Here is a 26,081-nt window from a genome sequence, read left to right as displayed (position 1 = left end):
TTTCTACTGCGGCATACTTCCGCCTCGTAGAATTTAATTTTTTACTAAAATATGCGATAATTCGCTTTTCACCTTCCTGTTTTTGAGTCAGGACTGCTCCTACGGCTAAATCGGACGCATCTGACTCTATTGTAAATTCCAAATCAAAGTTCGGGTTAGCTAGAATTGGTGGACTAATTAGCGCTTGTTTTAGCCTATTAAGTGCTTCCTCTGCTTCTAGGCTCCCAGAGAACTTTTTCCGATCTTTCTTTAAAAGATCTGAAATTGGCGAAGTTATATCACTATAATGTTTGATAAACTTCTGGTAGAAGTAAGCCAATCCCAGTAAACGTCTGATGTCTTTAATTGTTTTTGGGGTTTCATAGTCCAGAATGGGTTTTATTTTCTCCATGTCGATCGAAATACCTTGTTCAGATATCACGTATCCTAAATACCTGACACTAGTTCTGCAAAATTTGGATTTATTGAGACTAATCGTTAAGTTTGCCTGCTTTAATCGACGTGCTACTTCTTTAATTAATTCTACGTGTTGAGCTAAAGTTTCGGTCGCGAGAATTATGTCGTCCAGGTAAACCCATACGTAGGGTTGTAGGTCAGTTCCGAGGACTATGTCCATTAGTTTGGACATCGTGAAAGGAGCCCCCTTCAAACCGAAAGGCATCACTTTAAATCTGTATAGGCCTGACTTTGTCCTAAACGCGGTGTATTTCCTGGACTCAGGCGCCAGAGGAATTTGCCAGTATGCTTCTTTCAGGTCAATTACACTGAAGTATTTGGCCTTTTTGATTCTATGTAAGACTTCGTGTAAATTGGGGATTGGATAAGCGTTATTTTCGGTTGCGTCATTAACCCGTCGCGAATCTAAACAAACGCGAAATTTTCCGTTCGCTTTCTTGACCGGTAGCAAAGGACTCGCGTAATCAGAGTCGCAAGGTTCTATAATATCCATCTTCTTCATTCGTTCTAATTCTTCGTCCACGTATTTTTGTATGTACGGTGAGCAACGGTACATTGGAGCAGCTTTTAGTTCAACACCCGGGATAATCTGAATTTTGTGCTCAAGGATCGCGGTTCTACCGATTTTATCGTCTTCCGAAAACTCGAAACAACTTATTGCCTCCAGTAATTGAGATCTTTCATCTGCATTTAGAACGTGTTCTGTTTCAATTTCTTCGATCGACATTGGTTGAAAATCTAATGTTGGTACTTCTAATGATAAATCTTCTTCGTCGCTAAGATTGCTAAGTTTATCCACTGTTCCGACAAATTCAGAAAATCTTAGTGCTATTTCTGGTTCGTCTGCCGAAAAATAGTTTTCTACGAGGCTTATTGATTCAACTTGCTCGTGTCTTTGGCAATCCATTTGGCCTAAAGATATAATTTCTTTATTGTTCATTTTCATTGCTGGAACTATGTTGAATGCTTTCCAGAAATTAACGCCTAAAATCAAAGGTTTGGAAAATTCTAAAACAATGTAAATTCGGATGACTCTAGTTACGCTCTTGTAGGTTAATGGAACATTTATGAATCCTAGACAACTATGATTCGCCGTCCCTGCTGTATCTATTTTTATGTTTGTTTTATGGACTTTAAAATTGTATTTGTGAGCAATTTCTATGGAATTCATAACAGAAATTTCGGCTCCTGAGTCTAAAAGTGCTTCGATGTCTGAATCAACGATTTTCACTAAAATATGTGGGCATTTACTTGGCTTGACGTTCAATTCATAAATTTTCCAGTTATTATCATTATTATCCCTGTTTTCCCTCGTGGGGTCTAACGAATTTTCCGGAAAAGAGACGCCCCTTACTTCTCCTCCGAACTTTCGTTTTTTGGAGCTTGCTGAGGAAGTATATGACTCTTTGGGCAGGTTGAAAACGTAACTCCAGGCATACCACATGCATGACAGAAAATAACCTTGGGTTGTTTACAATCCCTCCACCGGTGACCGTATCTCCGGCAATTCCAGCATAAAGAATTAAGTTGAACCAAATTTTCTCGGCTTTGTGCCTCTGTTATGTTTGCTTGGGAATCCCGACGTTTGTATTGCCGGTTTTCCTTTTTATTGAAAGCACATACTTCCGGTTCTGATGAAGAGGAAGACGAATCGGAAGATGCATCAACATTCCTGATATGTTTCCTAGAGGAATGTGCAGACTTGGAATAAATTCTACCACTGTCCTTATCCAATTGTTGACAAAGCATGTTCAAATGGGCGATGTTCTTAATTTTGAAAAATGTGAGTTTTGTCTTGTACCAACGCCTCATATTATTTCTGAGGACCTTCAACCTTTTTCGCTCCGAATATTGCTTTGTCATTCGCTCGAACATTCCCTCTATTTCAGAGCAAAAAGCCACAAACGACTCTCCCTTCCTTTGTTTCCTGTCCTTAATGTCTTGGAGAATTTTTCTATCCTTGTTAGGATCACCAAAACGAATTTTCAACTGTTTCGAAAATTTATCCCACGTTCGGTATTTCTTTTTGTAGGTAAAGTACCATCTCCGTGCTTCTCCTGCAAAAAGAATGTAAGCATGATCTAGAAACCTGTCATTTGGAATACGTTCTGCCTGCATTAGTTCATTAACCTGGAAAACGAAATCTAGAACGTCCATGCCATGGATGTCTCCACTGAACTGGATACCCCATTTGTCCAACCGATAATTTTGGCCCCTATAATCTCGATCTCGCCCTACATCCTCTGATCTCACTGAGAGGATTCTCGACTCAGAGTCCGAACTGGATTCGGAAGAAAGTAGGCTACTCAACGAATCAAGAGATGAACTTTCATCCTCCGAAGAAGACTTCTTAGGTGTTCTTTTGCTTTTGTCCTGTTTACGCTCATACCTATAGCTTTTCTCTCGTTCTTTAGCCTTATTTCGCGATACCGAGCCTAACATATCCACATTTTTCGGAATTGCTCCTAGATTTCTAACTGGATCTCTCTCCTGACTTATTTTTTTCTTCGTCTTATCGTCGCGATCAATGCTTATTTTCATGCCCGCAATGTTTGGAAACTGTTTAAAATAATCACCGATTGTTGAATTTACTGCCTTGGATAGCGTATCATGGTCAAAAGATTGGTTTTTTTGTTGCATCCTATGTCCTGAAAATTGAGGCAGCTGTGACCTATCTTTGAGATTATCTTTCTTAAATGAACTTTGTTCTAAGCCTTTGTTTAATTCATCTTCGGACTCACTGAGATTCATCAACCTAACTGCTGTCGCTTTATAAGTCTTAATCAAATGCCTGATTTTCGATAATATTTCAACCTTTTGCTCTCCTTGAGCCAGATCGACGACTTTGGTTCTGCAAATTCTCTCCCGCCAATGACGCAGTTGGGAAATCCATTTAACCTGAATTGTTTTTGTTAGACCATACTCAATTTCTTCTAATTTTCTTGCTACTAGAGGTAACTCGTTCACAAAGAAAATATCCTCAGGCAAAGTGATGGTGTCGTTACCTTCCTCTAGGAACATTTTCCTCAAACGATCTCTTTTCTGTTTATCTGACTCCTCGTAAAGCTCATTTCTTATCCATAACTCATAGTCTACCTCACATTCACTCAAATCATACGCGTTAATTTGCAAAACTGACCCGTCCGATGTAGCCATTGTATAAAATATCTCTCTGTATTTCTTTCAGGAAATTGGTACTTCAAGTAAAATAAAATTTGAAAATATTGATAAATATGAATAATAGAAAGAAAAGAAAAACTATGCTATTGTAGAAAAAAAAACGCGAAAATAACTAAATCCGTTTTATCTTACTTAAACCTACCAGTCATTTGTATTCAATTCAAAAGTGATCTTATCCTAGCTGAATTCCCCGAAAAGTATATCTAAAGTGCTCGAATCCAATCAAACTTAACTAAACTTACAAATATCCAATTCAATTCAAAATAATAGCTGTGAAAAAGTTGATCAAACAAAAATTTCAAATTCTAGTGGGACGTACCTATTTGAAGTTGGGCGCCACTGTAAGGAGGATCCTGCTAGGGGTCCTTAAATTCCTGGTTTTAGCGCCAGACGACGACGTCGTCTACCAAGAGCTCCAGATTCAAAATGCCCAGCTAGCAACGTCAGTGCCCACCAACAGGATCCACCTCCAATTCCTACCCACCAAATACTCCGTAGTCCCAAAAGCCAAAGTCCTATATTCCCAAAAACTTTCCACTTCCAATTCAATTTTAGGTAATTTTCTGAATTATATAAGGTTAAGAAGATGATTTAGTAGCAGAGAGAAAAGTTTATTGAAGGAGTAAAACGATACGTAAAAATAAGTCGATCGATTTCAACGATTAAAATTCATCGTATTTTCCTCTCATAAAAAAACGTCTACAATGCCCTGACCTTCCTCCTATTAGAGCTAGCTGGCTACTGAGCGGCTATCGGCAGTTCTCCCGGAGCTTACGCTGGCCAACGGTACCGAACCTCTCCGATAGTCTCTCACTCCCTAGCTGTGACGTCACTACCCTGTTCGTGTGTCTTCCGTGAGTCGTTCTAACCCCCTAATCTGCGTTCTTCCCCTACTAATACACTTTGTGTTTTCCCTACTAATTCTCGTTGCGTTTCGTGTGTGTTGTTGTTTTCTGGGTTCGTGTACTTACGGTTGGACGATGATTACAGACCTCGACCGGTCCCCATGCAGGGGGAATGGGGGGGATAGATAGATCCCGACGATGCTGATTGCCTGTGTGCGAGCTCGATCACGAAGCACTTTCCGAACGAGACCGGCGTGTGCAGTGCGTCTGGCGGCCGTTGATTACGCACACTGATGCACGGCTACGGCCCGTGCGGGGTGGAGATGGTGGAGACGGGTGGTTGTTTATCTTGCTCCTTCGATGAGGGGTGGTGGGGCAGCATGCACGGTCACAACGATAATGCTCGCCGCGCCGCGGGTCGTATCCGTTCCCTGGGAAGTCGGTGGGTACACTCCGATCGGCAGATCGTCGGAACGTGAGTCTGGCGGTTACGCTGGCGTTGGGATTCTTTCCCTTTAATGGACACTCCCACTCGACGGACAATCACGTGTAGCGGATGTGATTCACGATGGGGGCCAAGCTTACACTCCGATGGCCAACGCGCTCCAGACGTACCTATAGTGGCCCGAAGCCACGAGACGATAGGTACACCCGGGGTAACCTCGCCGTGTACCAAGCACCAATCCACTCGCTTCCGTTATGTGCGGGGTATGCGACCACTAATAATTCACCACGGGTTCGTCATGCACCGAACTCACACCGATTATCCCAACGGTGGATGCCACCGGGTTGTGGCCACTGTAGAAAACAAATTCTTAGAACCCAGCACACACATATTCCCTTACAATCCTCAAAATTACCTGATCTTTCTCACTTCGGTAACACCGTAATTTCTGCCTCCGACTCACTTTCTATAAAATTCTGCACTCTAGTTTTTCGTAAATAAATTTTCGTTTAAGTTTTAATTTTTTTTTTACTAATATGCATGAAACTTACTTTTTAAGCACAATTTTAAATGCACGACTCACGATTTTAATTGTTATAAAAAATATAGGTTTATCTGAAAATAGCAATGAATTTACTCGTTAAAATTTCACTCACTTTTCTTTTTAAACTAGTTTTATACTTGTATTAGCTATTGATTAAGGAACACTTTCTCACTGAACTAAATATCAACTTCTGATAACTTGACTCCTTGGCGGTCCAAAAGGGAAAGAACGAATAATCGCTCCCGGTTGACCAAGAAAGTTATCATATATAATTTTCTACTTAATTCGAGGGTTTCCGGTTTCTTTCTTGATTTCAATTTTGTATGTAAAAATTTTCTTGCGTTTAAAATAACATTTTCTTATGGTTTCCTGTTGATCAACTTTCGTCACCAACTATCATATCAATCTCTAAACACACACATATAAACATTGAATTCGAGCACTTTTCATTTCTTACTGTTGCCTATCTCACAGGCGTGAGATGGCTAACGCTACTATTTGAAACGGCGGATTTTCACCAAATCTGCTCGTTTCATCTTAAGAAGTTCGACAGGCATCTCACCCTTCCCAGCAGTGTTGCTGTTTTTCAGCTCTTTAAAGACCTTCTTAACCTCATCCAGTGTTGGTGGTTCCACTGCACTGCTTGACCGTCGTCCGTTATGGTAATCCTGTTCCTGGGAGCTCCTTCACTGCTACCATTCAACAAATCTTCGAAGTGCTCCATCCACCTGGCTGCCACCATTGGTGGTTTATGCTGTTTAGAGAATCCCCCTCATGGCTATTTACTCGAGAGTACGAATTATTCATCATAATGAGTAAAACATTTCATCATGAGTAATTAAAACTCTTCATGATTTGATGCTGCCATTGCTGAAATCAAGCGACACCCAGATGATGTTTCTCCTGAACTGAATTTTTCACTTTATGATTTATGTCATACTTTCATCCTCGTCATTGGATACTTATGTACACGTGTATCCTGCTGGGAAGACTGACAGCAGATGTGTTTTCATAAATCCAACGGCTGGAAGACATTCCGGTTGTCACATATGATGTGGGACGATTGAAAACTTTTTTTTCTGCGCTAATTGGAGTGATACATCCTGCTCACAATAAATGGGATACACTTGAGGCGTACAAAGCAAAGTTAGCTGATTGTAAATGGTTTCCCGTGGAAATGAGAGTTATATTCCAATTCAGCACGGCAATTAGAGCACAACTTATGACGTTACACCCACACCTGACTTTGGGATATTTTCACACCGACACGACTGGCAGTATTTTTCCATTTCAAGTATTATTTCATATGACGATGATTGATTCTAAAAACACACTCCACCGGATACATTTACAGTATTAAATAATTGAAAAAAATCGCAATCTAAACCACTTAAATCCAGGAGAGACCTGATGATACAGTAAAGCGCATCATCAATGGTCAATTGCCATCATAACATCGTTCCTCCCCCGTGCCGGATGCTCCAACCACATCCTTGAACCGTGGCACCCGGCTTCCTGTTGCATCCGCGATTATTTTTTACGATCGCGTGTTGAAGTACCTGGGTATGTATCAGTTCTGATGCAGAAGGCCTCGGGCGGACGGGCGGTTTCATCATGTTACTAAACCAAACCAAACCGCAAACATTGCCGAGCTTTTGGGGCTGTTGTACCGCAGCGCAGCCAGCTGACTGTTGCCCCAGCAATCTAGACATAACTCACAAAAAATACTTAGCGCTTCCCGTATGGATTCCTCCTATAGTTCGTTCATGAGGCGCGGTGCGGATGGTGCACTAGCTAGCCTAAAATTCTTCGTAAAACATAAACTCGAGCATCCACTCAGCTGTTGTAGCTGGCTAACGTTATTTTTTTAGAGCCACTACTGAATAGATGAGTGCGCTCTGCTTCAAAGGGTAGAGGCATCGATAATGCTGTGTAGGAATTCTCGATAAGCAGCAATCTGAATTGAAATTAATTTGATTCTGTTTTAATAAATACCATGGGGGAACATACTGGAAAAACTTGTAAATAGAAGGCACGAAATTTAGCAAATTGACAAATTGAGAGATGAAATTGGTGAAAATAATAGCGTTCTGGTAGGATTCGAACGCACGACTCCGTATTCGATAGACCGACACCTTAACAAACTAAGCCACAGCCATGGGGAAGTTTACCAAATTAACCGTTTTAACAAAAATTCTTATAAAATATTACATTTGTAATAACTTTCAAAGAATTGAAAAAAATACCTTTTGCCTCTTCGACACATTGTACATCAATCTTTTGTTAAAATCCCACTGATGTGCAAGGTTATTTTGATTTTTTTGTGGTGTTCCAAGTGGAGCGCGTTCAGTCAGAATTAGTACATAGTTTTTTTTTCAGCCAAAATTCAGTGCCCTTACTCTGGTTCAGCTGAACATTCTACACTGTTGAGTTCGACCACGTTGTTGGCATTTTTAGTGCTTAGCCGATAGTGTGGAAGGGCCAGACATAATCATGATTTAAACATGACTCGTTTTTTTGGTTCTGAAGCTTTTTCCGCTCGGCAAAAGGCCTGAATTTCTAGACAAAGGGTATGAGTGGGGTGAGTTATGATCTGATTTGATCTAACTGGTGGTTGCCAACTGCCAGTACGATGGAAATAGTTATTTTTTCGGATATACAACAACCACATGTGCCTGTTGAAATTTTTATGGTGATTTTTTTGCGATTTGGGGAAATGTAGCTAACCACAACTAATGATGCTTCTTTTACAACAATATGCATACATGGGTCTTCTTTATTTTCTGGATATAACATTCCAACTGGGACAAAGAATGCTTTCCTGCTTAGTGTTCTATGAGCACTTCCTCCTTATTACTTGAGAGCTTCCATTGCCAAACGACTGTTTCAGCATTTATATATCGGGTGGGTTGCGGTGTCTACCAAAGGAAAGCCCAGGTAGGTTAACCACCCATAGAACTGGTTCCTGTCGAAGATCAGGAAGTTGATGTTTTTAGTACAAAACAGATGATTATATTTAACAAGAAGATTTTTCGTAGATATTAATTAAAAACAGCATGCTTACTACTTAACTGATCTGCTATGTGAGCATATTAAATTGAATTCTATTGAATAAAAAATCACAGTGAACATCATTTCTTTGAGGGACCCTACAGAAGTTTCTTCTGATTTTTTGTAATTATCGGGTTAATCGGTCGGGACTGTACTGAAACTCCTCGACTCTATGGCCTCAGGGTCAGCACGCTCACGTCAGGGAGCTCCTGCAGCACTCCACCACTCCTGGTCTCCTTCCTCCACTGCGTCCTCCGAATTGCGTGCGATGGTGGCGTATGGACACTTCGTTCTGCTTCTTGGAGCTGGCGTACGTAATGGCGGCGTATGGTACTTTTCACCGCTACCAGCGATGGCAATGTCCTACGGTTTTTGGGTGGCTTGGGGTTGCACCTCACGGGTTCCTGAACCTTCTACGTGTCACGTCCTGTCGATATGGTGACGGATCGGCCTTCGGCGGGTTCTGGGCCGGAATTTTCCCAGATTTTTACGAAGACAACGTAGGGAAATCGGCTAAGCACTTTAACGTAAAAAACGGCGGGGTTCTGTAGCACTGAGAGGGCATTACTCACAGGTTTTAAATCTAACGGTTACTGGTATTACCTGTAGTCCACTTCTCTGACACTTCTTCCACTTTTCAGCCTTCTCCAATAAATCTTCCAAAAACTATCCAAACTTTTTCTACGAATTCTTCTGTTTTAACTTTAAGTCTTCAAACTGTCTTGGTCGAAGGACTCTGGGCAAGTGATAGCATATCGAGTCGTTGACTGCTTTAAGGTTCATGACCTCGTTCCTCGGTCATTGCCCTCTCCAGCCATCCCATTTGTCAATGGCCCCGTTACGCTACCCCTCATGGCCGCTCAATGCGTGATAACCAGTGACTCTGGTGGTGGGGTTTTCAACTACAGTGTGTAGTATTGATGGTTGCTGTTTAGGGCAAGGATGGGAAAAAATCATTCATTTATTGCGTATGCCTCACTCACATCCACGCACAATCTGATGCGAGTGTGCTTCTCCCCCAGCCAAGCAAAATCTTTCCACTTTCATTGCCCATTCTTTCTAATCGCCGAGCACCGGGCGAAGCAAGCAACGATGGCCGAATGAATCGCTACCGAATCTGAGTGCCGAAGGCGAACGAACCAAGATTGAACGAGTGTTTGCGTACTGAGTCGGGTGCGAGAGCATTCATATTGGAACGTTCACTTAGCGTTCAGTGGAAGCATTCAGTACTGGGAATTGAATCAGTGAGTGCGTTTTGATTCAATCAGCTGAATGCCACTCGGTAGTTGAGAGAGCGAACGTTCTTTTCGTATACACCGATGCAAGCTGATTCATTTCGAACTCTATTTGTTTCTCTCCTGATTCGCTTCGGTGGCGTCGGTGGCGAGCCGTTCGTGTTGCGTTCGTTCTTAGTGCGTCGGGCTCTCACTCAGCATTGGGTTGTTGGCGTTCTTTTTGCTATTATGCATCGCCGGCATTCGGGTGAGCGAATGAGTTTTCCCATGCTTGGTTTAGGGTTGTCTTATCTAGACTATCTGGAGCTTTGAGCTGGTTGGAACCTACACTAAACACGAGTATCACCTATCATTAACAATTTTCACAATTCACGCAACACAAATCACGAAATTATCGGTAACACACACGACAAAAAATCACCAACACTTACATATTTCTTCAGCTGTTCAGTCTTGGATTTCTCCAAGAGCTCCATGCAAGATTTCTCCAGGAGTCTATTCTGGAATTATGACAATACTTCCTTCTGTAATTCCTCCAAAATTTCATTCTAAATAGCTCCTTCTGAGGATTCCTACTTCTACGATACCTTCAGAAGTTCCAATGGGCTTGGTGGTCTAGTGACTACTGCTTCTGATTCGTATGTTCAGGGTCCTGGGTTCAATCCCTGCCTCATTCCATTCCCACTACTTTATTTTTTTCTGTCTTTTTTCTATCTCTACTTATACAACTCATGTATATTCATAAGTTCATATCCATCGTTAGAAGCAGAAACGAATTTGAAAATAGCCCTTTCCCTTCCTTCCCACTTCCACAGCATTGTGTCCATCGCCTACAAGTTATGCAACCAAGCTAATTGTGTCGCCTCACCTTCATTGTAATAAACACCAGTGCTGTCATGCTAAAATCAGAGCTGGTTACCCAAGTTTTCAAAATAGCTGCGCCCCTTATGATGCTACGCCCCCCATATAAATAATTCAAGCATTGCGCTCAATTTAACTATTTTACTGTTCCCAAAATAAAGCAAACAAGACAATTTTCCCGCTCACAAAAAAGTGTTAGTCTTGGATGTTAAAATTGCGCTCATCATATACCAAAAAAGGATAATAGATTTTTCAGTTCCCAAAATATAAACTGGCTATCTCAGATTCGAAAACAGCTCTCATCGTAAATCAATAACAATGTGAAAATTCCTTCGCTTTTCAATGAGTTGCGACCTCAGTCGTAGAAATTCCCTCAAAATATATCATTAACAATGTAATATATGAAATTACGGATTTATATGATTTTGTTTGGACAAGTTTAATCATATTTGAAAAATAATAGTGTAATAGTTTTCAATTTATCAAATTTGTTTGTCGGAAAAAATACATATCATAATTCAAAGATAAGTGGTGTAATAGCTGGAAACTTCATAAAATTAAAAAAAAAAAAAAACTAGTGGTGATATCAGATGAAAAACTTGCACTCATAATATCAAGTAAAATGTGACAAATTCTAATTCAATTTAACTATATTCTATTTATACTAGAAAATTGCTCTCATCGCAAATTGATAAAAATGTGAGAATGTCTGTCTACCGATTTAAAATAAAGGATTTGCAATCTAAGATGATAAAATATCTTATCTAATTGAAAACATTGAGACAATTTTGAAGTACTTAAACAAAATAAACGAGTTTGAATGTTAGATGAGACCATTGCGCTCTCCATACATTAAAAACAGAACATTAATTTGTCGGCTCCCCAAAATAGAAGCGGCGATCGAGGCGGCGATCTTATATTCATAAAACTGCACTCATCGGATAGCCATATGAAACTTCGTCGCTCTTTATAATAAAAGAGTCGCGTACTTAGTTGGAAAAATGTTGCTGTCATATTAAATAGATAATTTGAAAATTGCGCTCATCAAACATGTAAAAATGTTCGCTCTCCTCATAATATTAAAAAATAACTGAAAACTGAAACGATTTCTGTTAACTGGCCAAAAGAGAAAAAACTTTCGCTAACTTAGAAAAATTTGACCTTTGACTTTGACTTTGACTAATGATGCGCATTTTCGTGACGTTACAACGCGAGCAGAACCCTGTTTGAAACTGAACGGGCGTTGTAACGTCACGAAATGTAAAAATCCAAAAACGAATCCGAAATGTATATGTTTTATTTCACTGCATTGAAGAACAAACCAATAAACTTCAATAGTGGGAGAAATTTTCAGTTTAAAATAAAAAACCGAGCAAATTTTTCAAGATGTTGGTTACGTGGTAGAAGGGGTCAAATTCTAGCGCGTTGTAACGTCACGCTACAAATACGCATTTTAAACAAGTTTTTCTAATGAAAACTTTATGTTAAACAGGTTAAACATATCGGAAGTTTTATAAGGAATCTGAATATGACAAGTGGAAACGACAGTGGAAAATCTGACTACGAATACGTAGAAACGTTGTAACGTCACGGTAAAATGTGTCTTAATAAATAATGGATCTCAGCGCGCTAGTCTTTGGAACAAAACTAGAAGAATATGGGTGATACTAAAGCTGAAGATGGGTGCCGGTGTCATTAACCTTCATGAAGGAGTATTCATACTACTGATAGCAATAACTTGATCCTCCGAGCCATTTATCAAAAAACGGATTTTCAATAGAATAAAGTGAAGCAGTGAAGATAATGCAATAATGTATTCACAAATTCTGGTAAAATTGACTGATTATTCTGATTCTAACATGATGTGCATTTTCGTGACGTTACAACGCGAGCAGAACCCTGTTTGAAACTGAACGGGCGTTGTAACGTCACGAAATGTAAAAGTCGATTATCCAAAAACAAATCCGAAATTTAAATGTCTTATTCCATTGAATTGAAGAACAAACCAATTAATTTCAATGGTGGAAAAAAAATCCGAATATCATAAAAATCCGAGCAGATTTTTTAAGATGTTGGCAGCGCGTTAGAGAGGGTCGGATTCTAGCGCGTTGTAACGTCACGCTACAAATGCGCATTTTGAACACGTTTTTCTAATGAAAACTAAATATTCAACAGGTTAAATATATCTGAAATTTTACAAGGAATCCGAATATGAAAAAATATTTTAAGGTTTACGCTCGTTTTCATGAGTTATAGTGGAAAACCTGACTACGAATGCGTCAAAACGTTGCAACGTCACGGTAGAATGTGTCATTTCTGAATACTGTTGACAGAAGCCTATAACAGAAAAGCGTGAGTAAGCAATACAATATCTTAACTATATGTACTATAACAATTATTAAGGTATTTTTTGATAATAATATTGGGTAGGGCGGAAGTGGTTTACCTCGGTTCCTCGCTAACGGCTGACAACAATGTAAGTCATAAAATACGAAGGCGCGTCATCAGAGGAAAGTGGCCTTAGAAGAAACTGCGTTCAAAAAATATGCACCCCCTGCACCAAATGTACCATGCATGGTGCTAATAATATTGATGGAGCTTTACGGACATGAGACTTGTTCATTGCTCAAGGAGGTCCTGCAACCACTTGGGTTCTTTTCGGAACAAGTGCTAAGGACGATATTTGGAGGCATGCAGGAGAACGGTGAGTGGCGGCGAAGGATGCACTTTACGGCTCATTGCACTCTACGGTGAACCCAACATGCTGTTAGTGGCTAAAGCTGGATGGATATGGTAGACATGTTGGGAGAATGCCGAAAAACCGCTGCAAAATTAGTGTTCGCCACTGATCCGGTTGGTCCAAGAAGCCATGGAATGCCGAGAGCACATTGGGCGGCTTATGTGACTGACGGTGGAAAGCTGCAGCTGGAACATATTGGTATTATGGCGGCAAATCGTAGAACTACATTAATGAAATTGTGGACAGAAATTATGAAGGCAAAATAAACCTATTTCATATCATAATTGACTATACTATCCTTTTCGCTTATTCCTGGAGTGAGTAAAGTTTTTTTTCCTGTGTCCATTCGTTCAAGTTGGATTTTTCAATTTTTCTGCGAGGCTTAAGAGCGGAATTAATTCTGTAAAATAGATGCTTCTCATATTTCCAGAAATTCATTAAAAATCCTCCAGGTATTGCTTTATAAATCTGTCAGAAAATTTAAGAAACAAATCGGCCAAAAATGCCAGAGAGGTTCCTCCGAGAAGTCCTTCAGAAACTCTTCCATTGATTCCTTCAAAAAATTCTAGTGATATTTGCAGACGCGGCACAATGCAGTTTCTCCAGGTATTCAGATTTTTTTTTTTTTAATTAAAAAAATCGCTCACAGATTTCTACAAGAATACTTGCAGGAAATTCTCCAACAATTTTAATAAAGGGGTTTTCAAGGAATTTTGGCTATGAATAAGTATTTATTTTTGTATTTTTGGAATTCCACCAAGAATTTACCAAAAAGTTCTTAAGGTATTTCTCCTCGGATTCCTGTACGGGAAATCCCTGGGATTTTTTCGAATATTCCTTACTCCTCCGGAGCTTCATTCAAAAACACTTCCTAAGATTTCTGCAGGGACTTTACTAAAAATTTCTTCACTATTAAAAACTCTTGCACACGAATGTGCTCGCTGAAATGTACTTGACGTTCATAGAATGAGAGGTTCAAGTTGATACTTCAGAGAAGATTCCACCTTCCTGATCACGGAACTGCTCAGGGTTTCTTTCAGAAATTTGTGCTGGCTTTTATTTTGAATTTCAGAGATTTCTGCAGCAATTTCAGCAAGGGATTATTTGAATAGTTCTTCCACGGAGTTCTTCAGAAATGTTTCTTTACAAATCCTAATGGGATTGCTTCAGAAATCCATCCCAAGGTAAACTTTGACTTGTATTGCGAATTTCTTTCGTAAAATCACAGTTCTAAGGGATTTCCTTGGAGTAATTCTGATAAATTTATTGACATAATTTTTAAAATTTGTCTTGTATTGTGAATTGTTGTCGAAAGATTACAGTTCTTATAGAACTCCTTGGAGTACTTCTGATAAATTTCATGAAATTATTTTTAAAATTTGACTTGTATTGAGAAGTGTTGTCGTAAAATCACAGTTCTTATGGAACTCCTTGGAGTAATTCTGATAAATTTATTGAAATTATTTTTGAAATTTGACTTGCATTGAAAAGTGTTGTCGTAAAATCACAGTTCTTATGGAACACCTTGGAGTTATTCTGATTAATTTACTAAAATGTCTTTTTAATTTGACTTGTATTGAGAATCCCTAAAAACGAAACGGACCCAGGACGAAAACGGCTTTCCTGGGAATCTGACTAGACTGTTTAAAGCAACGATGGACGGTGTGTAAAACTGCGTAAAGATTTCGGGTGAACTATCCAGCTCATTCGAATCTCGCCGGGGACTGCGACAAGGTGACGGACTCTCATGCCTACTCTTCAACATCTCTCTAGAAGGTGTAATGCAACGAGCCGGGCTCTACAGCTGGGGTACGATTTTCACAAAATCCGGGCAATTTGTGTGCTTCGCGGACGACATGGATATTATCGTCAGAACATTTTGGAACGGTGGCAGAGCTGTACACCCGCCTGAAACGCGAAGCACCAAAGCAGGTCGGACTGGTGGTGAATGCCTCAAATACAAAGTACATGCTTGTAGATGGAACCGAACACGACCGGAGCCGCCTGGGTAGCAAGGTTACGAGCTTCGAGGTGGTGGAGGAATTAGTCTACATCGGATCCTTACGTCCAGCTGACAACAACGTGAGTCGTGAAATTCGAAGGCGCATCATCAGTGGAAGTCGGATCTACTACGGGCTCCAGATTCACCCCCGTACCAAATTTACCATGTACAAAACGCAGTAAACCATGTACAAACGGAGAACCTGCAGGCACTTGGAGTTTTCGAGCGACGCATGCTAAGGATGATCTTCTGCGGTATACAGGAGAATGGTGTGTGGCGGCGAAAGATGAACCACGAGCTCGCTGAACTCTACGGCGAACCAAGGATCCAGAAGGTGGCCAAAGCTGGAAGGATACGGTGGGAAGGGCATGTTGCGAGAATGCCGGACAGCAACCCTGCAAAGTTGGTGTTAGCAACCAATCCGGTTGGCTCAAGAAGGCGTGGAGCGCAGAGAGCACGCTGGGCGGACCAGGTGGAGCGTGATCCGGCAAGCATTGCGCGTGACCAAGGATGGAGAGCGGCAGCCACGAACCGTGGAATATTGTTGACTCAGTTTTATTATGAATTTGATGTAATATTTAATAAATGAAATGAATGAGAATCCCTAAAGGAATCCCTAAAGAAATTGCTGGAGAAATCCCTGTGGAAATCATGGAGGAATCCCCAAAGGGATTAGGAGGAATTCCTGGATACATTCAGGGAGTTATTCCTGGAGGAATTCCAGAAGGAATCCTTGGAGGAATTCCAGGAGAAATCCCTGGAGGATTGCCTGGACGATTTTCTGGAGGAATCCCTGAAGGAATCCCTGGAGGAATTTCTGGAGGATTCCCTGCTGGAATCCCTGGAGGTAGCCCTGGAGGAATTCCTGGAGGAACCCTTGAGAAATTGCTTAAGGAATCCCTGGATAAATTCCTGGAGGAATTCCTTGAGGAATCCCTTCGGAAATTCCTGGAGGAACTTCTGGACGAATTCCTGGAGGTATCCCTGGAGGAATTCCTGGAGGAATATTTGAAGATATTCTTGAAGGAATTCCTGGGCGAATCCCTGGAGATATTCCTGGAGGAATCCCTGAAGAAATTCCAGGAGGTATTCCTGGAGAAATTCCTGGAGGAATGCCTTGAGAAATTCCTAGAGGAATCCTCCCAGGAATTCCTGGAAGAATCCCTGCAGGAATCCCTTGAGCAATCGCTGGAGGAATTCCTGGAGGAATGCCTGGAGGAATGCCTGGACGATTTCCTGGAAGATCCACAGGAGGAGTCCCTGGAGGTATTTCTGGAGGAAGCCCTGGAGGAATCACTGGGAAAATTCTTGGAGGAATCTCTAGATGAATCTCTGGAGAAATTCCTGGAAGAATCCCTAGTGGAATTCCTGAATTAATCCCTGTAGAATTTCCTGAAGAAATTGCTGGAGGAATCCTTGGAGGCATTTCGTGAGGAATTACTGGAGAAATTTCTGGATGAATCGCTGGAGGAATTCCTATAGAAATCCCTGGAGAAATTCCTGAAGAAACCCCTAGAAAAATCATGGAGGAATTCCTGGAGAAATTCCTGGGAGAATCACCGGAGAAATTCCTGAATTAATCCCTGGAGAAATTCCTGAAGGAATACCAGGAGAATTCCCAGAAGAAATTCCTGGAGGAATCCTTGGAGGAATTTCTTGAGTATTAACTAAAAAAAATTCAAGAGAAATCCCAGGAGGAATCCCTGGAGGTATTCCTGGAATAACGCCAGGAGGAATCCCTGGAGGTATTCCTGGAATAACGCCTATAGGAATTCCTGGGGGAATCCCTGGAGGAGTTCCTGTAGGAATTCCTGGAGGATTTCCTGAGAAATTCCTGGAGGAATACCTAGAGGTATTTCTGGAAGAAATTCTGGAGGAATCTTTGGAGGAATCCCTGGAGGAAGCCCTAGAGAAAGCCCTAGATGAATTCCTGGAGGTATCCCTGGAGGAATTCCTGGAGAATTCCCTGGAGGAATTCCTGGAGGAATACTTGGAAAAATTCCTGGAGGAACCCTGGAGAAATTCCTCGACGAATCGCTGGAATCCCTGGACGAATTCCTTGAAGAAACCTTGGAGGAACTCCTGGAGCATTCCCTAGGGGAATTCCAGTAAGTATTCCTGGAGGATTTCCTGAGGACTTCCTTGAGGATTTCCTGTAGGTATTTTTGGAGAAATTCCTGGGAGAATCACCGGAGAAATTCCTGAATTAATCCCTGGAGAAATTCCTGAAGGAATATCAGGAGAATTCCCAGAAGAAATTCCTGGAAGTATTTTTGAAAGAATTATGATCCCTGGAGGTATTTTTGAAAGAATTATGATAATTAGCTTTATAAAGGACAGGGCCCCTATAGCCACAGCTGTAAAGGCGTGGGTATTCAGCATGACCAAGCTGAGGGTGACGGGTTCGATTCCCGGTCAGTCCAGGATCTTTTCGTAATGGAAATTTCCTTGGGCATAGAGTATCTTCGTGCCTGCCACACGATATACACATGCACAATGGTCATTGGCAGAGGAAGCTCTCAGTTAATAACTGTGGAAGTTCTCATAGAACACTAAGCAGAGTAGCAGGCTTTGTCCCAGTTGGGACTTTACGCCAAGAAGAGGAGGAGCTTTATTAAGGAAATTTTCAGCCCTTGGCTGGTCGATCTCCGGTTTTTTTTTTGAAAGAATTCGTGCAGGATTTCTTGGAGGAAACCCTGAAGGAAGCCCTGGAGGAATTCCTGGAGGTATCCCTGGAGAAATTCATGAAAAAAAATCCTTGGAGGAATACTTGAAAAATAACCCTAGAGAAATTCGTTAAGGAATCCCTGGAGAAAATCCTGGAGAAATCGATGGATGTATTCCTTGAGGAATCCCTGGAGGAATTGCTTAAGGAAACTTTAGGGGAATTCCTGGATGAATTCCTTAAGGAGTCCTTGGAGGAATTCCTCGAGCAATCCCTGGAGAAATTCCTTGAGGAATCCCTGTAGGAATTAATGGAGGAATTTCTGGAAGATTCCCTAGAGAAATCCCTGGAGGAAATCCTGCAGGAATCCGTGACGAAATTCCTGGAGGAATCCTGGAAAAAATATTTAAAGAATCCCTGGAGAAATTCCTGGAAGAATCCCTGGGGAAATTCCTGGTGGAATTTCTTAAGGTATACTTGGAGGAATCCCTGGAGCAATTCCTGGAGGTATTTCTGGAGGATCTCCTGGAGGAGCCCTTGGCGAAATTCCTGGAGGCGCCCTGGAGGAATTCCTTAAGGAATCCCTGGAGAAATTCCTGGTGGAATTATTGGAGGTATTCCTGGAGGAATCCTTCAGGTATCAGTAGGTCGGCTCCAGAGGCACGTTCTCCTCCATTTGGGAATTTCCTGAGGAATTCCTGGAGGAATCCCTGCAGGTATTTTTTAGAGGAATCCTTGCAGGAATCCCTGGAGAAAGCCCAGGAGGAATCCCTGGAGGTATTTTTTGAAGAATTTCTGGAGGAATCTCTGGGGGAATCCCTGGAGGAAGCCCAGGAGAAATCCCTGGAGGTTATTTTTGGAGGAATTCCTGGATGAATCCTTGGAGGAATCCCTAGAGAAAGCCCTGGGGGAACTCCTTGAGGAATCCCTGGAGGAGTTTCTGGAGGAATCCTTGCATGAATTTTTTGAGGAATCCCTGGAGAAATTGCTGGGGGAACCATTGAGAAATTCTTGGAGAAATCCCTTACGAAACTCCTGGAGGAATCTTTGGAGAAATTTCTTCCGGAATCTCTGTAGGAAATCCTGGAGGAATGCCTGGGGGAATTCCTGGAAGAATCCCAGGAGGAATCCCTGAAGGTATTTCTGGAGGATAGCCTGGAGGAATTCCTTCAGGAACCCCTTGAGGTATTTCTGGAGGAATCCGTGGAGAAATCCCTAGAGATATTCCTGGAGGAATGTCTGGAGAAATTCCTGGAAGAATCCTTGGAGAAAATCTTGAAGGAACTCTGGAGAAATTCCTGAAGACATTCCTGGAGGAACCCTGGAGGTATTCCTGGTGGAATCGCTGGTGGAGTTCCTTGAGGAATCCTTGGAGGAATTACTGGGACAATTCCTTGAGAAATTCCTGAAACCCTGGAAGAATTCCTGGGGGAATGCCAGGAGAAATGCCTGGTGGAATTCCTGGAGGAATCCCTAGAGAAATTCCTGGAGGAATCCCTGGAGGAATCCCTGGAGGAATATCTGGACAATTCCCTGGAGGAATCCCTGGAGGTAGCCCTGGAGGAATTTTAATTCCTGGAGAAATTGCTGGGGGAACCATTGAGAAATTCTTGGAGAAATCCCTTACGAAACTCCTGGAGGAATCTTTGGAGAAATTTCTTCCGGAATCTCTGTAGGAAATCCTGGAGGAATGCCTGGGGGAATTCCTGGAAGAATCCCAGGAGGAATCCCTGAAGGTATTTCTGGAGGATAGCCTGGAGGAATTCCTTCAGGAACCCCTTGAGGTATTTCTGGAGGAATCCGTGGAAAAATCCTTAGAGATATTCCTGGAGGAATGTCTGGAGAAATTCCTGGAAGAATCCTTGGAGAAATTCTTGAAGGAACTCTGGAGAAATTCCTGAAGACATTCCTGGAGGAACCCTGGAGGTATTCCTGGTGGAATCGCTGGTGGAGTTCCTTGAGGAATCCTTGGAGGAATTACTGGGACAATTCCTTGAGAAATTCCTGAAACCCTGGAAGAATTCCTGGGGGAATGCCAGGAGGAATGCCTGGTGGAATTCCTGGAGGAATCCCTAGAGAAATTCCTGGAGGAATCCCTGGAGGAATTTCTGGATAATTCCCTGGAGGAATCCCTGGAGGTAGCCCTGCAGGAATTTTAATTCCTTAAAGAATCGCTGGATAAATTCCTGGAGAAGTTTCTTGAGGAATCCCTGCGGAAATTCCTGGAGGAATCCCTGAACGAATTCCTAAAGGAATCTCTGGAGGAATACTTGGAAGTATTTTTGGAGGAATTCCTGTAGAAATTTCTGGAGGAATCGCCGGAGAAATTCCTGGAGGAATCTCTTGAGGAATCGCTGGAGGAATGCTTGGACGATTTTCTGGCAGTTTCCCAGGAGGAATTCTTGGGGGTATTCTTGGAGAAATCTGTGGAGAAATTCCTGGAGGAATCCCTGGAGAAATTCCTAGAGGAATCTCTGGAGAAATTTTTGGAGGGATCTTCGGAGGAATTCCTGGAGGAATCCCTCGAGGAATCGCTGGAGGAATTCCTGGAGGAATGCTTGGATGATTTCTTGGAAGAATCCTTGAAGTTTTTTTATTGAGGAATTCCTGGAGGAATCTCTGGAGGAATTCCTGGAGGAATCCTCGCAGAAAAGAATGCGAATCTTCACAAGAATCAACGATTGATTGATTGATTGATTTGTCTTTATTAGAGAAATCAATCAATCAATCAATCGTTGATTCTTGTGAAGATTCGCATTCTTTTCTGCGAGGATTCCTCCAGGAATTCCTCCAGAGATTCCTCCAGGAATTCCTCAATAAAAAAACTTCAAGGATTCTTCCAAGAAATCATCCAAGCATTCCTCCAGAATCAACGATTTTTTTTTCTCATAAATTCCGATTTTTTTCTCATTAGTTGCCGAAGAAACGTTCAAAATAATATACGAATATTTTCCCGAATTATGCCGAAAGAATCCCTCAACATAATGTAAGATGAATTTGCAAAGTAATTGCTGGAGAAATCCCTCAAAAACAATTATGAAGGATTTTCTAAAAATTGCCTAAAATAAATTTCAAATTATTTTTCGGAAGAGTTTTTAAAGAAATTTTCAAAAGTAGGTACTTCTGAAAGGATTTTATAATTATTGCCGAAAACGTTGTCGCAGGAAAGTTGAAAATAATGTCTGGAAAATTCTGAAAATATTGAATAAATTCGCCGGAGAATTGCTTAATAAATTCCCAAATAAATTGCCAAAAGAATTATTGATGAATTTGGCAAAATAACTTTAAAACGATTTACGACAATATTTGTTAAATATTGCCGCAGGAATTTCAGAAATTGCTGTTGAAATAATTATATTATTTCCCGAAGAAACTTATAAAGGAACTACGAATTATTCCTCCAAATACTACCGCTGGAATTTCTATAAAAATTGCCAAATAAATTTCCCAAAAAATATTTAAGCGTAGAATTAGCTTTGAGTTGAAATAACATAAAATAAAAACCAAAAATGATTTCGAGAATTTTGAAAAAACTTCTAAAAGAATTCACAAATAAGTTTTCCGATCAAATTTAAATAAAATAATGTCGAAGAGAAAATAATTGTCCATGGACTTTTTATGGGAATTTCCGAATTCCATACCATATTCATATTTATTATGGTTATAATAAGTGATTGCAGGCGACGAAAGGTACAAAACCCCTGGAATTCCGGCAGCTGTCTCCGATTGACCATCGCGGAAACCCTCCATACCGAGCTTGACGGTGTTCCCTCTGATGGTCACATTGTCCAAAAACCTCCGAATTCACCTCCAACACTCTTGATTTGCAAAATCATGATGTTGGATGTGTCGCAAGCCAGGTTTCGTAATTGTTCGGGAAAAGGCCACTATTTCCGGGTAGCCCCAGGTTCCCGAAACATCCGGGATGGTGGTCAATATGTCCAAAAATTTCTGAATATTCCTCCCAAATACTTGATTTGCGACACTATGTAGAATGGGACATGACAAATGTGTTTTTTAGAATTATGCTATGCAAAATGTCAGGTGTCAGGAACTTGCGAAATGTGTCTCCTGAAGGCACCCCAAACGTGACCCAGAACATCCGATACCAGAACCAGGTAATCCCAATTTACTCAAACAATGCATTTGCAATAATAAAACGATAATTGAACACATTTGCAATCTTTTTCCATGTGTTTCTCACAAATAATCAGTGATTAAAAGGAAGTTGGTCCATTTTTGACCCTATTTGACCCCCCTTCAATAACTCAAACCCCAAGAACCAAAAAACCATTTTGATATTTTTCCATGCAACTAGGGATGTAGCGCGGTCTTCATTCCAAATTTTGTAAATATCGGTTGAAAAATGAAGTCACGGAGATTTTCTGAAATTAAATTTCTAACTATGACCAAAACGGGTTAATCAAAGGTTTTTCTTTCTAGTGGCATTGTTGTGTAGCTTATGGCAGTTGAACTGTTAACTCTATGGTAGATTTTTTCCGTAATTACACTGATAAAGGTTTTATTAGCAACCAAACTGCATAGTACATATGAGATTTTTCCTTCTTTTAAAAATAGGCTGTGCTTTCGAATTACACTGTTACGAAGGTCCACTATCCTTTCTTAGTCAAGCATGTGGAATCATGAAACACATGGGAACAAATGCCCCAAATGGAAGATAACGTGCCTCTTTAGCCGGCCTTCCAATGTATATGAGTAGACATATAACTAATAAACGAAAGAAAAAATTATCAAAACTAATGATCAATTTGTTCGCAGGGTGACTGTGTTATGAAAATAAACAAAAAACATTAGAAAAACAGTGAAATTCTTATAAGCTTTATAAGAAAAGAGAAATTTAAAACCATCTCGATTAAACCAAGTGTCGTAGTGCAAGAGCCACAATTGAAATGGGCAATACAAGGTTTGCCGGGTCAGCTAGTGAATACATAAAAATAAAGAATCAGGGAACAAAAACTGCACAGGGAAAAATTTCTACTCAGTGACTGAGTTGGTCTTACTCAGAAATCGAAAAATCCTTTGTTTTCTTACTCAGTTTCCGTTAAAAGTGGGACAACCCATTGCCAATGGGTTGTCCCACTTTTGGCCGAAACTGAGTAAGAAAACAAAGGATTTTTCGATTTCTGAGTAAGGCCAACTCAGTCATTGAGTAGAAATTTTTCTCGGTGTGTGTGCTAAAGTTTCCAACTGGTTTTTTATTTGTCAAGGACATGGATAAATTGGAACAATGCAAATGTACACACATTTTTCTGATTGGAAATTATTGCCAAGGAAAACAAATTTTAAACGCCCAAATATATGCACAAGAAATCAACCGTATACAAGTTATAAGAAAAAGTTAAACATTTTCAATCCAACGACAGTATCGCAAACGTAACATGGACATGCATGAGGAGTACACAGGGTGTGAATTTACCATATATAATATACTAATGTTTCAGTTCAGTTCAGTGAAGTGAAGTGATCTGAAAATTTTTGAAGATGTGCACCCAGCTGGTGGTGGTGGTAATGATAACATTACCCATTTCTTTGCGCATTTTGAAATAAAGCGTTTTTGGCTTTTAAATAAAACTCCTCAGCGTTAATGTGGTCAGGGCGTTAACAGTGTGCACCCAAAATAACCAAAATTGGTATTTTATAATATTTCGCTTCCTGAGGGGGCGGTCCAGAATGTCGAATTGTTTAAAAATCCATATTCACTAAAACTGATGTGGTCAGGGCGTTAACAGTGTGCACCCAAAATAACCAAAATTGGTATTTTATTATATTTTGCATCCTGAAAAAAAAATTTTTTTTTTTTTGAACTGAAGAGCTGGTTACTCAGTGAGTAACTTGGAGTAACCACGATGACACCACTGCCCAAGGTGTACCCAAAATAACCAAAATTGGTATTTTATAATATTTCGCTTCCTGAGGGGGCGGTCTGGAATGTCGAATTGTTTAAAAATCCATATTCACTAAAACTGATGTGGTCAGGGCGTTAACAGTGTGCACCCAAAATAACCAAAATTGGTATTTTATAATATTTCGCTTCCTGAGGGGGCGGTCCAGAATGTCGAATTGTTTAAAAATCCATATTCACTCAAACTGATGTGGTCAGGGCGTTAACAGTGTGCACCCAAAATAACCAAAATTGGTATTTTATAATATTTCGCTTCCTGAGGGGGCGGTCTAGAATGTCGAATTGTTTAAAAATCCATATTCACTAAAACTGATGTGGTCAGGGCGTTAACAGTGTGCACCCAAAATAACCAAAATTGGTATTTTATTATATTTTGCATCCTGAAAAAAAAATTTTTTTTTTTTGAACTGAAGAGCTGGTTACTCAGTGAGTAACTTGGAGTAACCACGATGACACCACTGCCCAAGGTGTACCCAAAATAACCAAAATTGGTATTTTATAATATTTCGCTTCCTGAGGGGGCGGTCTGGAATGTCGAATTGTTTAAAAATCCATATTCACTAAAACTGATGTGGTCAGGGCGTTAACAGTGTGCACCCAAAATAACCAAAATTGGTATTTTATAATATTTCGCTTCCTGAGGGGGCGGTCCAGAATGTCGAATTGTTTAAAAATCCATATTCACTCAAACTGATGTGGTCAGGGCGTTAACAGTGTGCACCCAAAATAACCAAAATTGGTATATTATAATATTTCGCTTCCTGAGGGGGCGGTCTAGAATGTCGAATTGTTTAAAAATCCATATTCACTAAAACTGATGTGGTCAGGGCGTTAACAGTGTGCACCCAAAATAACCAAAATTGGTATTTTATTATATTTCGCTTCCTGAGGGGGCGGTCTAGAATGTCGAATTGTTTAAAAATCCATATTCACTAAAACTGATGTGGTCAGGGCGTTAACAGTGTGCACCCAAAATAACCAAAATTGGTATTTTATTATATTTTGCATCCTGAAAAAAAAAATTTTTTTTTTGAACTGAAGAGCTGGTTACTCAGTGAGTAACTTGGAGTAACCACGATGACACCACTGATAAACACACTACCCGGATAGAGGTGAAATACTGACGATTAAAACGTGATATTGGTTTGATTGATATAAGAGATAAAAGATCTGAAAATAATATCTAAAAAACGTTCCTGGAACATCTGAACAATATCAAAATTTGATATTTCAAGATCAAACGAATATCTTGCTGCTATTGGTTAGATCTTACATGATCTAATTATGATCTGATGATGATGTTCCAGGAGTAGATTTTAGATATTATTTTCAGATCTTTTATCTCTTATATCAATCAAACCAATTTCACATTTTGATCTCAATATCAAAATATGCTATTATTGAGCTCTTTTCCTCTACCCGGGTACATTTCACATTAACAACTATGAATACTCTCTATCATCACCGTATCACTAACCAAAGGTGACTCCCAGATCTCCCATCCTTCTCCTCTAACAAACCCGATATCCGTGTTGGTTGTGGGGACGTAGAGTTTTCTTGGTCTCTAGTAGGGGAAATCGGGTACAACGGGAGATCGGGCTGACTCCATTTTAGCTCAATAATGTACATTTTAGTTGCTGGCATCCTAAAGTTTAATATGTGTTTTCCAATGATTAAAAAGGTTAAATAACGTTGTAGAAGCCAAACTATGATTTTTTTTAAACTACCATTGGCGTAGCTAGGAATTTTTCCTGGAGGAAGCCCAGGGGGGGGGGTCTGATTTGAGATGAGCGCGGATGGGCGCCCAATATGTGAATATGCAAATCGGTATTGTAGTTTTGAGTAATAAAAATGACTGTTTTAGATTTGATCATACTTTCGTAAACTATATAAGTACGAACAATTCCTGCAAGATTTTTTTTCCATAGCTTGCTTCAGTGATTCTATCATGGCTTCTTCCAGAAATTCAATCACGAATTCATCTAGAGATTCCACTAGACATTTTTTCGATGATTTGTCCTGGGATATCATTAGAGGTTCCTCCAGTAATTGTTCCAGTGCTTTTTTTCTAAGTTTCCTTCGGGAATTTCTCCGAAGATCCTTTAAGGACAAGGTATTTGGAGTACATAGCGTA

At 40.4% G+C, this 26,081-nt stretch overlaps 2 protein-coding genes across 5 annotated transcripts in view; one reads left to right on the top strand and one right to left on the bottom strand.

Moving 5' to 3' along the window:
• The window catches only part of LOC109401325 (uncharacterized), a 332,029-nt gene that overhangs the window by 162,913 nt on the left and 143,035 nt on the right, over window positions 1-26,081 (top strand). The window lies entirely within an intron of this gene.
• LOC134291218 (uncharacterized) lies at window positions 333-6,096 on the bottom strand. Of its 3 annotated transcripts, XM_062858699.1 has the most exons (3): window positions 5,608-6,095; window positions 5,478-5,541; window positions 333-5,409 (listed from the first exon to the last, which is right to left on the bottom strand). In XM_062858699.1, exon 3 carries the CDS (start codon window positions 3,610-3,612, stop codon window positions 1,807-1,809), a length of 1,806 nt encoding a protein of 601 aa, XP_062714683.1. In that variant the 5' UTR covers window positions 3,613-5,409; window positions 5,478-5,541; window positions 5,608-6,095; the 3' UTR covers window positions 333-1,806. The 3 variants fall into 3 exon arrangements, with proteins under 3 accessions (XP_062714683.1, XP_062714684.1, XP_062714682.1); XM_062858700.1 differs by having other exon boundaries at window positions 333-5,279; window positions 5,342-6,096; XM_062858698.1 differs by having other exon boundaries at window positions 333-5,541.

This window comes from Aedes albopictus, chromosome 3, assembly GCF_035046485.1.
Source record: "Aedes albopictus strain Foshan chromosome 3, AalbF5, whole genome shotgun sequence".
In the NCBI taxonomy this organism is placed as follows: Eukaryota; Metazoa; Arthropoda; class Insecta; order Diptera; family Culicidae; genus Aedes; species Aedes albopictus.
Note: the sequence above shows the minus strand (reverse complement) of the source record. Positions and strands in the feature narration are given on the sequence as shown.